This window comes from Salvelinus sp. IW2-2015, unplaced genomic scaffold (assembly GCF_002910315.2).
Source record: "Salvelinus sp. IW2-2015 unplaced genomic scaffold, ASM291031v2 Un_scaffold1168, whole genome shotgun sequence".
In the NCBI taxonomy this organism is placed as follows: Eukaryota; Metazoa; Chordata; class Actinopteri; order Salmoniformes; family Salmonidae; genus Salvelinus; species Salvelinus sp. IW2-2015.
Genome location: NW_019942762.1, coordinates 117,220 through 133,203, shown reverse-complemented (window position 1 = coordinate 133,203; position 15,984 = coordinate 117,220). Strand labels below are relative to the sequence as shown.

Sequence of the window (15,984 nt, the reverse complement as noted above, 5' to 3'; positions counted from 1 at the left end):
ATAGAAGTTGGGTGTAAAACACTGAATTATCAAAGACATAAAATGTCACAATTTTGATGTATTGACCGTGTTGTCCCCTTGGTCTTCAATTGTTGCTTGGAATCTTGATTATTTTCAAAGTCCATGAATAAGTCATACAATGTAAGTTAGTTGAATGGTGAATAGATGAATGTCACAGTGCTGTTCTGTTCTTTAATCCATTTTACTTGGATCTCTCTTGCTCAGGTGAGTCAGGGGTGGAGCTATAAAAAATAGCAATACAAGGGTCATAGATATCTGCAGTTATACTCTTCTCTGAATACTTATAATTAGTGTGCTTGGTTCACCATGAAAAATACTGTGCTCTTGCATGCTTATTGGTTGCTTTGTGACTATAAACATCAAACCAACCAACATCAAACCAAAATCAAAATGTGCAGGCTGGCAAAACTACAATATAACTTTCAGAATTGTAAAGGCCTACAAACAGGCAATGGAGTGCATCAGACATATAAAGGAAACAGGGGAGGAGGAGTGGGAGGAGCAGAGAAACCTGTTATTATTCAAAAGGGAAAACTCCTAGCAAGCCCTAGTGAAAGACAGTAACTGATCATCGTAGAAGGTCCTGTAGATAAGTTTACAATGAGGTAAGATCATTCTGTTTACAATGTATTATTTTGTTTATTCTGGTTAACTTTTTTAAAACTTAGTGTTGTTTCCATTGCACTCCACTAAAAGACATAAGATGAAATGTTTGTCTCAATTCAGATAATTTGATTGATATGTGTTAGATTTTAACTCGGTAAATTCAGATTTTTTAATTGAATGTTTATTTTTTTTGTTCAACTACATTATAAAAAATAATTTGGCATCTGTGTAGCATATCCAACTCTTATTTTTTTTTATATACAACTTCTTATTAGCCAGTCCTATCTTCACATTTGCAAATTCGCCCACAACCATGTGACTCATTCTTATGTCGGTGAACTTTTCAAGTACATTTTCTGTGGAAAAAGTCAAGCTGTTCTACTTCTGTTCCACTGAAATGGCAATCAGATGTGTACAGTGCATTCGGAAAGTATTCAGACCCCTTGACTTTTTTCACATTTAGTTATGTTACAAACTTCTTCAAAAATCGATTCAATAAAAAAAATCATCATCTATCTACAAACAATACCCCATAACGACAAATCGAAAACATGCTTTTAATTTTTTTTGCAAATGTATAAAAGCACTAACAGAAATACCTTATTTACATAATTATTCAGACCCTTTGCTATGAGACTCGAATTTGAACTCAGGTGCCTCCTGTTTCCATTGATCATCCTTGAGATGTTTCTACAACTTGATTGGAGTCCACCTGTGGGAAATTCAATTGATTAGACATGATTTGGAAAGGCACACACCTGCCTATATAAGCTCCCACAGTTGACAGTGCATGTCAGAGCAAAAACCAAGCCATGAGGTCATATGAATTGTCCGTAGAGCTCCAAGACAGGATTGTGTCGAGGCACAGATCTATGGAAGGGTACCAAAAAATGGCTGCAGCATTGAAGGTCCCCAAGAACACAGTGGCTTCCATCATTCTTAAATGGAAGAAGTTTGGAGCCACCAAGACTCTTCATGAGCTGGCCGCCCGGCCAAACTGAGGAATCGGGGGAGAAGGGCCTTGGTCAGGGAGGTGACCAAGACCCCGATGGTCACTCTGACAGAGCTCCAGAGCTCCTCTGTGGAGATGAGAGAAACTTCCAGAAGGACAACCATCTCTGCAGCACTCCACCAATCAGGCCTTTATGGTAGAGTGGCCAGACGGAAGCCACTCCTCAGTTAAAGACACATGACAGCCCGCTTGGAGTTTGCCAAAAGGCACCTAAAGGCTCTCAGACCATGAGAAACAAGATGCTCTGGTCTGATAAAACCAAGATTAAAGTCTTTGGCCTGAATTCCAAGTGTCACGTCTTGAGGAAACCTGGCACCATTGCTACAATGAAGCATGGTGGTGGGCAGCATCATGCTGTGGGGATGTTTTCAGTGGCAGGGACTGGGAGACTAGTCAGGATCGAGGGAAAGATGAAAGAAGCAAAGTACAGAGAGATTCTTGATGAAAACCTGCTCCAGAGCGCTCAGGACCTCAGACTGGTGCGTAGGTTCACCTTCCAACAGAAAAATGACCCTAAGCACACAGCTAGGACAATGCAGGAGTGGCTTCGGGACAAGTGTCTGAATGTTCTTGAGTGGACCAGCCAGAGCCCGGACTTGAACCCGATCTAACATCTCTGGAGATACCTGAAAATAGCGACGCTACCCACCCAACCTGACAGATCTTCAGAGAATCTGCAGAGAAGAATGGGAGAAACTCCCCAAATACAGGTGTGCCAAGCTTGTAGTGTCATACCCAAGAAGTCTTGAGGCTGTAATTGCTGCCAAATGTGCTTCAACAAAGTACTGATTTAAGGGTCTGAATACTTATATAAATGTGATTTTTCAGTTTTTTATTTGTACAAATTTTGTAATAATTTCTAAAAAACTGTTGTTGCTTTGTCGTTATGGGTTATTGTGTGTAGATTGATACGTTTGGACATTTTTTATCCATTTTAGAATGCGACTGTAAAGTAGCAACATGGAAAAAGGGGTCTGAATACTTTCCAAATGCACCGTATGCCTTCTGTTTATAGACAAGGTGGACGCAAGGAAACCAATACAACAACCAGGGATTCAGAGTAGTTTGTGTTCCCATGTGAAACCCATTCAGCTCATATAATGTTGGTGTAAACATTGATGCTTCAATAAACCAAAGGTCTTCTTGAGTAGTGACCTTAAATTTCTCCATAGGGATATTGTATTGTGTTTGTAAATGCAGACACAAATTATGTTAATAGATTGTGTTCTGTTCCAGTAGATTGTATGGTGGTAATCAAAGAAAATGTCAGACCATGCAGCATTGCTGATGATTCTCTTATTTTGCCTCTGTGGTAAGTGATGTGATGAACTTCCACACCTACAGTATATTCACACCCCTATCTGAATTGATGTGTGTGTATGTATGTATGTATGTGTGTGTGGGTGTGTGTGTGTGCACGCTTGTGCCTACACCCTTGCACACATACAAGGTGGTCCCAAGAGGAAAATAAGACAACAAAACAGTTTGGGTAAACAGAAACTCAACTGCAGCCTCTATTGGTACATGTAGGCTTCTCACCCTCAAACATTATAGTGAAATACAGTTGAAGTCGGAAGTTTACATACACCTTAGCCAAATACATTTAAACTCAGTTTTTCACAATTCTTGACATTTAATCCTAGTAAGAGTTCCCTGTCTTAGGTCAGTTAGGATCACCACTTTATTTTAAGAATGTGAATTGTCAGAATAATAGTAGAGAGAATAATTTACATTTACATTTAAGTCATTTAGCAGACGCTCTTATCCAGAGCGACTTACAAATTGGTTCAGCTTTTATTTCTTTCATCACATTCCCAGTGGGTCAGAAGTTTACATACACTCAATTAGTATTTGGTAGCATTGCCTTTAAATTGTTTAACTTGAGTCAAACATTTCGGGTAGCCTTCCACAAGTTTCCCAAAATAAGTTCAATGAATTTTGGCCCATTCTTCCTGACAGAGCTGGTGTAATTGAGTCAGGTTTGTAGGCCTCCTTGCTCTCACACGCCTTTTCCGTTCTGCCAACAAATTTTCTATAGGATTGAGATCAGGACTTTGTGAAGGCCACTCCAATACCTTGACTTCGTTGTCCTTAAGCCATTTTGCCACAATTTTGGAAGTATGCTTGGGGTCATTGTCCATTTAGACCCATTTGCGACCAAGCTTTAACTCCCTGACTGATGTCTTGAGATGTTGCTTCAATATATCCACATAATTTTCCTGCCTCATGATGCCATCTATTTTGTGAAGGGCACCAGTCCCTCCTGCAGCAAAGCACCCCCACAGCATGATGCTGCCACCCCTGTGTTTCACAGTTGGGATGGTGTTCTTCGGCTTGCAAGCCTCCCCCTTTTTCCGGCATTTCAGGTTATGTCGATATAGGACTCGTTTTACTGTGGATATAGATACTTTTATACCTTTTCCTCCAGCATTTTCACAAGGTCCTTTGCTGTTGCTCTGGGATGAATTTGCACTTTTCGCACCAAAGTACGTTCATCTCTAGGAGACAGAACGCGTCTCCTTCCTGAGCGGTATGATGGCTGCGTGGTCCCATGGTGTTTATACTTGCCTACTATATATATATATATATATATATATATATATATGTTTAACTTTTTTTGGGACTAAGCAGTCTTTATAAATACTTAAATACATTTTTTCAACTGGTACGGGGGGACTTTAATCCTCTTTGCCCGCTTTGAAGATAATACAGTGCCACCATCGCGGCCCGCTAACAAGGACTGCGTCCACCCCTCTTCCGACGTGAGTAAAACATTTAAACATATTAATCCTCGCAAGGCTGCTGGCCCAGATGGCATCCCTAGCCGCGTCCTCAGAGCATGCGCAGACCAGCTAGCTGGTGTGTTTATGGACATATTCAGTCGCTCCCAATCTGCTGTCCCCACATGCTTCAAGATGGCCACCATTGTTCCTGTACTCAAGAATGCAAAGATAACTGAACTAAATGACTGCCGCCCCGTAGCACTCACTTCTGTCATCATGAAAAGCTTTGAGTGACTAGTCAAGGATCATATCACCTCCACCTTACCGCCCAGCCTAGACCCACTTCAGTTTGCATACCGCTCCAAAAAGTCCACAGACGATGCAATCACCATCACACTGCACACTGCCCTATCCCATCTGAACAAGAGGAATACCTATGTAAGAATGCTGTTCATTGACTACAGCTCAGCATTCAACACCATAGTACCCTCCAAGCTCGTCATTAAGCTGAAGGCCCTGGGTCCAAACCCAGCCCTGTGCAATTGGGTCCTGGACTTTCTGAAAGGCCGCCCCCAGGTGGTGAAGGTAGGAAACAACATCTTCACTTCGCTGACCCTCAACACTGGGGCCCCACAAGGGTGCGTGCTCAGCCCTCTCCTGTACTCCGTGTTCACCCACGACTGCGTGGCCATGCACACAACAGCAGTGGGTTTGATTACCAACAACGACGAGACAGCCTACAGGGAGGAGGTGAGGGCCCTCGGAGTGTGGTGTCAGGTAAACAACCTCTCACTCAACATCAACAAAACAAAGGAGATGATCGTGGACTTCAGGAAACAGCAGAGGGAGCACCCCCCTATCCACATCAAAGGGACAGCAGTTGATAAGGTGGAAAGTTTTAAGATCCTCAGCGTACACATCACAGACAAACTGAAATGGTCCACCCACACAGATAGTGTGGTGAAGAAGGCGCAACAGCGCCTCTTCAACCTCAGGAGGCTAAAAAATTTTGGCTTGTCACCCAAAACCCCGATAAACTTTTACAGATGCACAATCGAGAGCATCCTGTCGGGCTGTATCAGAACCTGGTACGGCAACTGCACCGCCCTCAACCGCAAGACTCTCCATCACCGGGGGGAAACTATCTGCCCTCCATGACACCTACTGAACCGGATGTCACAGGAAGGCCAAAAAGATCATCAAGGACAACAACCACCCGAGCCACTGCCTGTTCACACCACTACCATCCAGAAGGCGAGGTCAGTACAGGTGCATCAAAGCTGAGACCGAGAGACTGAAAAAAAGCTTCTATCTCAAGGACATCAGACTGCTTAACAGCAATCACTAACTCAGAGAGGCTGCTGCCTACAATCACTGGCCACTTTAATAAATGGATCATTATTCACTTTTAACAATGCTACTTTAAATAATGCCACTTTAATAATGTTTACATATCTTACATTACCCATATCATATGTATATACTGTATTTTATACCATCTATTGCACCTTGCCTATGCCGCTCGGCCATCGCTTATCCATATATTTATATATACATATTCTCATTCACCCCTTTAGATGTGTGTATTAGGTAGTTGTTGGGAAATTAGATTACTTGTTAGATATTACTGTGCTGTCAGAACTAGAAGCCTAAGCATTTCGCTACACTCGCATTGACATCTGCTAACCATGTGTATGTGACCAATAAAATTTGATTTGGAATTTGATTTGGACATGAACGTGTTTATGAGAGTCTCCCCGTCATATTAATGTGTAGCCCAAACTGTTCGGACGCTACAGACAGAGGTTGGCAGATCAACTGTACCGACCTCAGACGAGTCCGCTTGTGTCGGTCCTTGAGAAAAACAGAGAACAGAGTCTCTTCTTTCAATAGAGGGTTCATAATAGTTTGTAGGCCAAACCGTTCGGACGCTACAGACGATTTTGTGAGAAGAGCCATTTTCGGATGTCTCATGGTCTGACAAACACCACTCCAGCTCTGTCACCTTTCACCGCAAACTGATGTCTCCAGCTTAAACTGATGGAATATTATTGATTTTTTTGTATTATAATAATAGATTTTCTGCGGGGCGCGGATATTGACCTTAGGGGTTCACCTGTCTCCTCCCCTTCGTCTACACTGATTAAAATTGATTTAACAAGTGACATCAAGAAGGGATCATAGGTTTCACCTGGTCAGTCAGTCATGGAAAGAGCAGGTATTAATGTTATTAATGTTTTGTATACTCAGTGTATATTATAATTACATTGACAATTATCTCTTTTTCATTTTTCTCCTCAAGAAAAGGTTGTGGCTGACCCAGGTACAAGTATGTATCATGATAAACACATATCATATTAAGCATAACATCAGGACTGAGAGACACAAATTCCATATTTTTCACACACTGGGGACCAAAATAATCATATTTCCTGTCACTCTTCACCCATCCCTCCCACTCTTGTCCTCCGTCCCCTCTCATCTATCTCCTCTATTATTCACCCTCCTCTACCAGATACCCCGTCCTGCTACAGGATCGAACCTGGCACCATGGCTGGCATCATCGCTGCAGATGTGATCCTGACCATTGCCGTTGTCATTGTCACGTACCACTGTGCCAGCCGACGCAGACAGACGTTTTTTTTTCATGAACATAATATTTCCCTACTGCTTCCATTGGATCAAGGACCACTGCCCTCCGCCCGCTATGAGCAATATTATATTTATGAAAGTTTAGCTTCCCCCTTTCATTGTCATGGTTCCTGCATCCCTGCGAAGATTCTATAGCTTCCCTTTTATCCTCATTCTAGAATTATAAGGAACTATGAACAGCTCTATACTATTCAAGTTAAACACATAGAGTCTGTAACACATGTACTGTTTATTAAGTGCTTGTAAACCATAACCTATTACCATCAGCCAACTGTAAATCACAAAATATCTCTAATATGTTGTATGTAAGAAAATGTTTTAGAACTCTAATGGTCTCTCTCTCTCTCTCTCTCCCTCTCTCTCTCCCTCTCTCTCTCTCCCTCTCTAGCTGATAAAGTCTACATGAATGTCAGGGCAAACTGCAAAACCTGAGAATCCTCAGCAAGCACCAGAATTGTTGTTAGATATATTTGTGTATACTGTGCAATCTTGTTTTACATCATATTTGTCAATACATTCTTGTGATTTGATTTGAAGTGTCTCAATGAACTGCTATTCACTGCCACCTCCTGGTGAAAACTCAACTCTACACCTTCAGAATTAAAAAAATCACACTGAAAGTTGTAATTATTAAAAGATTTACTCAAATAAAAAGGTGATACACATACACATACATATTGTGTTGACCCAGTAGGTATAGAGATGTAGAGGACGCTCCTAGCCACGATAAGCCTGTGTAGAGTAGTATGTATGTGTGGTTTAGATGGCTATCTGTCCTGTCCATGTCTCCTATGTTAAATGCTGACTAAGTCAAAGAGGCCCACACACTACGCTTGGTTCTCAGATACTTTGTATCTCTGAACCATCTGTCTGATCAGCGTCCTGTCTATTGATGTTTCTCTTTCTCTCTCATTTTTTCTCTTTCTCACACACTATCCTTGTTGTTTCATCATGGGTTGAAGGAAACAGAGTAGAGATGATAACCCATCTGAGAACCACAATGGAAATAAGTCACAGACTTCTTTGCGTTTATCCTGTAGGATTCTTAATCAAGTGTATAATTTTGTAAATGTGGCTTGTTTTTAAAATATCAAATAAACTAACACAAAATGTAATGTCCAGTTCAATGACAATATAGTCTGGAGCTCTGTCAGAGTGACCGTTGGGTTCTTGGTCACCTTCCTGACCAAGGCCCTTCTCCCCCGATTGCTCAGTTTGGCCGGGCGGACAGCTCTAGGAAGAGTCTTGGGGATTCTAAACTTCTTCCATTTAATAATGATGGAGGCCACTGTGTTATTAGGGATCTTCAATGCTGCAGACATTTTTTGGTACCCTTCCCTAGATCTGTGCCTCGACATAATCCTGTCTCGACACGCTACTGACAATTCCTTTGACCTCATGGCTTGGTTTTTGCTGTGGGACATTATATAGACAGGTGTGTGCCTTTTCAAATCATGAATCATCAATTGAACTTACCACAGATGGACTCCAATCAAGTTGTAGAAACATCTCAAGGATGATCAAGGATGGAAATCTCGAGTGTTGCAGCGGTCTATGGCACTGCATCTCAGTGCTAGAGGCATCACTACAGACCCTCGTTCGATTATAGACTGTATCACAACCGGCCGTGATTGGGAGTCCCATAGGACAGAGTACAATCGGCCCAGCGTCTTTAGGGTTTGGCTGGGGTAGGTAAGAATTTGTTCTAAAAAAATACTTAAAAGAAATATATTTAAACAATGGAAACGAGATGCACCTATGCTCAATTTCTAGTCTCAAAGCAAAGGGTCTGTGTACTTACAGTATGTAAACAAGGTACAACTGTTTTTTATTGTTAATACATTTGTTAAAATTTCTAAAAACCTGTTTTTGCTTCGTCATTATGCGGTATTGTGTGTAGATTGTTGATATTTTTTTAATATTTTTTTTATACATTGTAGAATAAGGATGTAAATTAACAAAATGTGGAAAAGGTAAATAGGTCTGAATACTCTCCGAAGGCACTGTATATGAATGGGTGTACATGGAATAACTCCCTACATCATTCATTCTAAAAAAGAAATGTTGTTGCCTGAGAACCTTTTTGACCAGTGCCATATAAATTGTTTTTATGAATGTAGGCCTACAGTAGTTTACCTACTCAACTCTGAGATGAAAGAACGTTGAACATAAAGTACCACGGTCATCCCTCTGCCCTTGGTATGGTATTGTGTTATTTTTGTCTCTGTGGTACACTCTGAAATGTGAACTCTGAGTTGACTGTTGATTTCCATCCACTGTATCTTTTATAGATAGGCTACCTTATGTCCCTAATGTAGGGAGGTGTTCAATGTGCCGACAGGGTAAGCTATCATTTCAGATGAACTCGTGGTTGAGAGAATCAGGCTTGGCTAGAGCTGCTCTCGGGTGTTGGTAACCACAGCCTACAGAAAACCACAGGTCATGTTAGAAAGAAGAAAATAACTGACAATCTGCTGGACGCTGAGCGGAAAAGGTCTAGTGTGGTGGCCATGGTAACAAGCAAGGCCTTTGTCAGAGACAAATAGCGGAGCTGACGTCCCTCATCCACAATTAGCAGAAGAAGACACTGTCTGCTGAGATCTGGGTTCTTGATCTGTCAGATAACACTGTAGAGTGACAAGTAAATGTCTATGATGATTGTCAATATTTGTTCCGTTGACACATCACAGTAGTGTATGAGGTGTATAGTGTGTTGAGGCTCCTCCTCATGTTGATAGGCTAGGTCATTTCCTGAGCTGGTGTGAGTCTAACCACTAAAAGTCAGAAGAAAACCCCTCACTGACTTCTCTGGTATTGGCCTGACCTACCAATCAGGGAAGTGAAGTTCTGTTTGTATTTTTAAGAAAGGGGTTTAGACACACTCCTGCCCACTGGCCCCCAAAAATGGCAAACTATATCAGCATTGTATGAAGACAATATTGGTATACATTACAATACAGTAACAGTAGCTGCTACTAACTGAACACTGTATAGACTCAACATGGTCAAAACTATAATGTGGATGTCATGACTGGTCAGTCCTTGCATCCATAGCAATGTCTATGAATTTGAGAATGGTTACATTCCTCCAGCCACATCCCTCAGCTTTTCCCTGAAACAGGGCAGGGAGAACACTTTGTTATTGTTTCAACTGCTGATTGCTGCTTTAAGTATGAATCTAAATTAATAGAAGTATTTCAGGAGGGTGAAAGTTATTCTGGGGGAGAAAGGTTTTTAACATTTGAGCCAATGACTATGTCTTGTCTTCTCAAAACGACATGTATGTTATCAATCTGTGTGAGCTGACGTGTGTAGAGTTCAACACTCATGTGGACATGACATCACAGGGGCAGAAACAGAAACCCACTCACTGGCTTCCTTGTCAGTCTGCTCCCCCTTTGCTCTCTCACACACAGGCACACGGTTACAGGACACACAGAACACTGTCTCTTGCACTCCTGCGGTTTACATAGTACCTTGTCTGTTTTGCTAGCTCTACCACAGAGTCATTGGGGACAGATTACCTTGGACAAAGCACCAGGGACCCGGAGCCTTAGACCTCTCCTCTCCTCTAGTCTCCTTAGTAGGACCAGGCTGAAAATGGGCAAGGCACTCTGTATCGTGGCTCCCCTGAAAGGAATGTTTGGTAAGTGGCTCTACATGTGGTCATATTATCAAGAAACTATCTGTCGATAAGTAACTGCTTGCTAAGGTTACGGTTAGGGTTAGAATAAGGTTTTGGCTAAGGGTTAGGGAAAGGGGTACGTTTAAGGTTAAGGTAAGGCTTAAGGTTAGTAAATAGTTAGTTGACATGTTACTGATCAAGTGTTAACCTTGACCGTTATGTTCGCAAGTAACTGAGTTGACCTGTTTTTAAATTGTGATCATACTGATAATAGAGTTTCTCTACGCAACATAGTATGCATCATAGGAATAACACGACTGTGGTTGGGAAGTCAGAGTCTTTAAAGAGGCATCCCTAGTTGTAAAGGATGTGGTTAAGTGTATGGATAAAAGTCAACATTGTGCTGTCCTCTTCTGTCAAAGGCCTCCTGTCAAAGGCTTTTGATATTGTTGATCTATCACTGCTAATTCAGAGGCATTCCTCAATTGGCCTAGACCAGGCTGCATGTAACTGGTTTAAAAAATAATTGACAGAAAGAACTCAATGTATATCTACTGATCGTGTTAAATCAGGTTTCCTGGATATTATGAAAGGTGTCCCGCAGGGGTCTATTCTTTCTGGGTCCTGTACTTTTTACCATTTACATTAACAATATCTGCTTGTCTGTAAAAAAAATTGTAACCTGCACTTGTAAGCCGATGATACTGTTGTGTATGCTATTGCCCCCACGGTTGACCAGGTTCTATCTGAACTGCAGTCTGCCTTCATCGTATAACAGAAAAACTTTATTGACCTGAAATTAGTACTGAATCCAGGTAAAACTAAAAATATGTTGTTCTCTAGAGTGCATAAAAGTAAGTCTGATGATTTAAGCATAATGTACTTTGGATGGTTTCCATATTGATCATGTCCCTGCTTGCAAAAATCTGGACATCTAATAGATTAAAAGCTATCTTTTACAAAGCATATTGATGAGTTATACTGAACAAAAATATAAAAGCAACATGCAACAATTTCAACAATTTTACTGAGTTAGTTCATATAAGGAAATCAGTCATCTGAAATAAATTCATTAGGCTCTAATATATGGATTTCACATGCCTGGGCAGTGTTTCAGCCATGGGTGGGGTGGGCCTGGGAGGGCATAAGCCCACCCACTTGTGAGCCAGCTCCATCCACTAGGGAGTCAGGCCCAGCCAATCAGAATTAGTTTTTCCCCACAAAAGGGCTTTATTACCAACCAAAATACTCCTCAGTTTCATCAGCTGTCCGGGTGTCTGGTCTCAGACGATCTCGTTGGTGAAGAAGCCAAATGTGGAGGTCCTGGGCTGGTGTGGTTACACATTGTCTTCGGTTGTGAGGCCGGTTGGACGTACGTCCAAATTCTATGAAATGACGTTGGAGGCGGCTTATGGTAGAGAAATTAACATACAATTATCTGGCAACAGCTCTGGTGGACACTCCTGCAGTCAGCATGCCAATTGCACGCTCCCTCAAAACTTGAGACATCTTTGACAAAACCGCACACTTTAGAGTGGCCTTTTATTATCCCCAGCACAAGGTGCACCTGTGTAATGATCATGTTGTTAATCAGCTTCTTGATATGCCACACCTGTCAGGTGGATCGATTATCTTGGCTCGGAGAAATGCTCACTCACAGGGACGTAAACACATTTGTGCACCAAATTTGAGAAAAATAAGCTTGTCTGTGCATATGGAACATTTCTGGGATCTTCTATTTCAGCTCATGAAACATGGGACCAACACTTTACATGTTGCGTATACATTTTTGTTCTGTATAGTTAAGAAGCTGAGGATAGAAATAGGCTTCTTCTATAGAAATAGGTCCTGCCTCTCGCTAAATAGTAGAAAGCAGATTGTTCAGTCGACGTTGCTATCGGTCCTAGACTATGGCGACTATACGAACGCAGCTACCACTTCGTTATAGCCATTAGATGCAGTTTGTCATAATGTGCTTTATTACTGGTGACAATTTTAGTACAAATCACGGCATTCTCTACTGAAAAGTTGGTTGGCCCTCTTTGATGTCACGTAGGTTGAAACACTGCTATGGTTTCATTTATAAAGCCCTTCGACAAAAAGTCCCACTGTAACAAACATAATTACTCAACTTTAGACATAGAAGTTACCACAGGATGGCTAACTCTGGAAATTCCTTTGGTCTGTACTGAGTTAGGTAAATCAGCTTTTAGTTTTCTTGCACGTTATTTGTGGAACAATCTTCAAAATGTTCTTAAATGTGATGTTTTGGTGACTCTTGGGCAATTCAGAAAGCTGATTGAGGACCTTATTACTGATTGTGTTTGTTTTTTGTAACTGCTTGTGTTTTGTGTTTATATTTTGATGTATTTTTTGTAATTTATGTAATTCATGGCTCATCTGTAAAAGACAACTTTGGTTTCAGTATGACTCTCTGATCAAATAAAGATTAAGTAAATAAGTCAGCAGTAAATATTTTCTAAAGGACACATACAATAGGAGCACTTTTCTAAAGGACATGTATCTAATGTTAGAATTCGTTTTACTAAACAAATTAAAATGATAGTTGAAATAAAGTCTGTGTTGACTTTTTGAAGTGTTTGTTTGTGCGAGTTGGTGTGTGTATGCTGAGGGTGAATTTACAAGAAATCTATCCAAAAAGAAGAAGTGTCCTTATTACAGAGTTTTTCACCTGCATCAGAGTCATTCATGACATATTATACAGTACATGTTCTGTTATCTGCTTTAGTAAGTGAATTACCAAAACCCACGTTTTGACTATGGTCAGTAAGCAGAATGCTCTCTCTCTCCAGACTGTGGCTACTGCTATCAGATAGATATGGGGGCATTGGTGGGCATCATCGCCTGTGACATCATCCTGACCCTCCTCATCGCTCTCGCCGTGTTCTGTTTTGCTTCATTACGGAAGAAGAGGAGTCAACAGGAATCCAGACTGGAGGGTGAGGGGTGTGTGTGTGTGTGTGTGTGTGTGTGTGTGCTTGCGTGCATCCTCCACTCATCCCTAACCCCTCCTGTTTCCCATTTCTCCTCAGGTAAAGGGAAAACACTCACAGCATCAAAAAGGAAGACAGTAGAAATCACAGAGTCTCCCTACCAGGTACAGAGGCACTAACCATAGAAGAGCACAGTCCTCAAAGCATACAGAATTTACATTCATACGGAGTAACTGTTCATGTCTGGTGTGATACACTTATGATTCTTTCCCTGTTGAATTGTTTTATTTTTGCCTTTACTGTTGTAGGAGCTGCATGGAATTCAGTCAGACGTGTACAGTGATCTCCAACAGTTTCAGAAATGAGACGGACTGCATGTATCTTGCTGCCTGGTGCTTAAATCTGACAAGGACTGAAATTTGCACATCTGGGATTTATATTTATACTCATCTCCTTACTGTTATCTTTCAACTTTTGTGTGTCTTTCTAATTGTACAGTTAATATAATAGCATTAGACACATTCAAGAGAAATTGTATATATTTTACATAAATAGACCTGTTTATGTTTGTTTAATAGGATACCTTTTATAGTGTTTAAAAAAAAATTCATTTACATGCAATTTTATTGCATTATACATCTGTAATTTCTGTTGATTAATGGGGTTATTTTATTATATATTTCATAAGCACATCTTTTGTATATTGCCAGAAACAGTTCATGGAAGCCTCATTAATATTGCCCACAGGATGTTGGTGGCACCTTAATTGGGGAGGACTGGCTCATGGTAAAGGCTGAAGCCGGGTAGGTGGAATTGTATCAAACACATGGTTTCTATGGGTTTGATGACATTCCATTCGCTCCTTTCCAGCCATTATTATGAGCCGTCCTCCCCTCAGCAGCCTCCACTGATATTGCCTATTATTAATATTAGTCATATGATCTGAAAAACTATTAGTCAACTGGGATGAAAAACTTCCAGAAGACATTTTAAGTTGAGTTTCTCTCTGCTCCTTGTTAGTCATAAAATGTAGTGCCTTACTCACTATAAACACCATGGTTGTGGTCAATTCATAATAATGTGAAGAAAAAAATACTCTACATCCTCTTTGAAAATAATAAGAAATTCATATGAATGGGACTATTAATAATTGCCTATGCCTGGAATGTGTTAAGTCCCGGTGTGGGGACTTAGGTGTTAAATAAATAAAATCAAACGATTTTGGAGCCCAGTGCTGTTTATTGTATTGGTGAGGTTGTTGCATATCAAATAGATTGTTCATTGCTTTTATTCAACACTAAAGTATGTCTCCATTTCTAAAATAAACATTAACAAAACTTTTTTTACACCTACTTCAGATGTGTTTATATTTTGAATGAATTGCATCTTTCTAATACTGACATATTGAGGTAGGTTGTATAATCAAGAAACATATCCAATCAAAACAAAGACACCGCTGTTAGTCACATGTTTGCCCTTTCTGTAGGGTTGGTGAGTTGTAAACAATGGATCGCATGTCAGCAGTGGGAAATTGATTGCGCTGCCACATTTGACTGAGCAGTCACTGGAAAGGGAGTAAAATATCACTTAATAGATTAATAGACCAGGCTGGTCTGATAGACTAGACACCACATAGTAAACAAAAATCTGGGACACTGAAATTAGTATGTTAAGTTTGGTATGGTTACAAAAGAATAACACAAATGTCTAGCAACCCACAGACAACTTTAGCATTTCAGCTAATTAGCAACTTTACGACTACTTACTACCTTTTATCTACTTTGCAACTATTTAACATGTTAGCTAACCCTTCCCCTAACATTAACCCATTAAGCTAAACCTCCCCTAACCCTAACCCTAACCTTAACCCTTAAACCTAAATAATAACCCTAATCTTAACCAGTGTTGTAGTGCTATTTTGTTAGGTTAGGGAGCGCAAAAATAACGTGTTTTCTTCAATCAAAGTTTGTACTGACAAATGTAGCCAATTTAATATGTTTAAAATGCATCCTCCAATTGCAACATCTGGCTATGCCCACACATTTTGGTTCACGAACATTTTCTATTTTTAATACCATCAAACAAGCATAGGCTACCTAATTTCAAAATAGGCCATCATCCCTGTCAATCGTGAATGATAATTCCTCATGTTTTACCGGTGAAACGTCAAAACTGCTTCTCCATGCCAATCATTTGATTGATCTCAATCGGTTTCATGGGAGTATGCATTTATATCTTCCTGAATTACTGTTTCTAAGTGAATTAGAGCAGATGGTGCTAACAAACTATTAGCCTTTCTTGTATTTTGTTTCAATCAAAGTATATATCCTGCCTAGTGACGAACTATGTTGAGTTTTGACACGTGATCATTTTTTGGGGACTATTCAGCTT

At 40.5% G+C, this 15,984-nt stretch overlaps 1 protein-coding gene across 1 annotated transcript; it reads left to right on the top strand.

Annotated features, from left to right (window-relative positions):
- Positions 1-10,439: 10,439 nt before the first annotated feature.
- LOC112069954 (TYRO protein tyrosine kinase-binding protein-like) lies at positions 10,440-14,171 on the top strand. The gene is made up of 4 exons (XM_024137357.2): positions 10,440-10,660; positions 13,453-13,599; positions 13,693-13,757; positions 13,902-14,171. Exons 1-4 carry the CDS (start codon positions 10,615-10,617, stop codon positions 13,956-13,958), a joined length of 315 nt encoding a protein of 104 aa, XP_023993125.1. The 5' UTR covers positions 10,440-10,614; the 3' UTR covers positions 13,959-14,171.
- Positions 14,172-15,984: the final 1,813 nt, after the last annotated feature.

Coding starts and splice junctions, on each gene's coding strand:
- LOC112069954 (XM_024137357.2), top strand. CDS start 10,615: ATGGGCAAGGCACTCTGTATCGTGGCTCCCCTGAAAGGAATGTTTG. Junction 10,661..13,452: donor TCCCCTGAAAGGAATGTTTG/GTAAGTGGCTCT, acceptor CTCTCTCTCCAG/ACTGTGGCTACTGCTATCAG. Junction 13,758..13,901: donor TCACAGAGTCTCCCTACCAG/GTACAGAGGCAC, acceptor TTACTGTTGTAG/GAGCTGCATGGAATTCAGTC.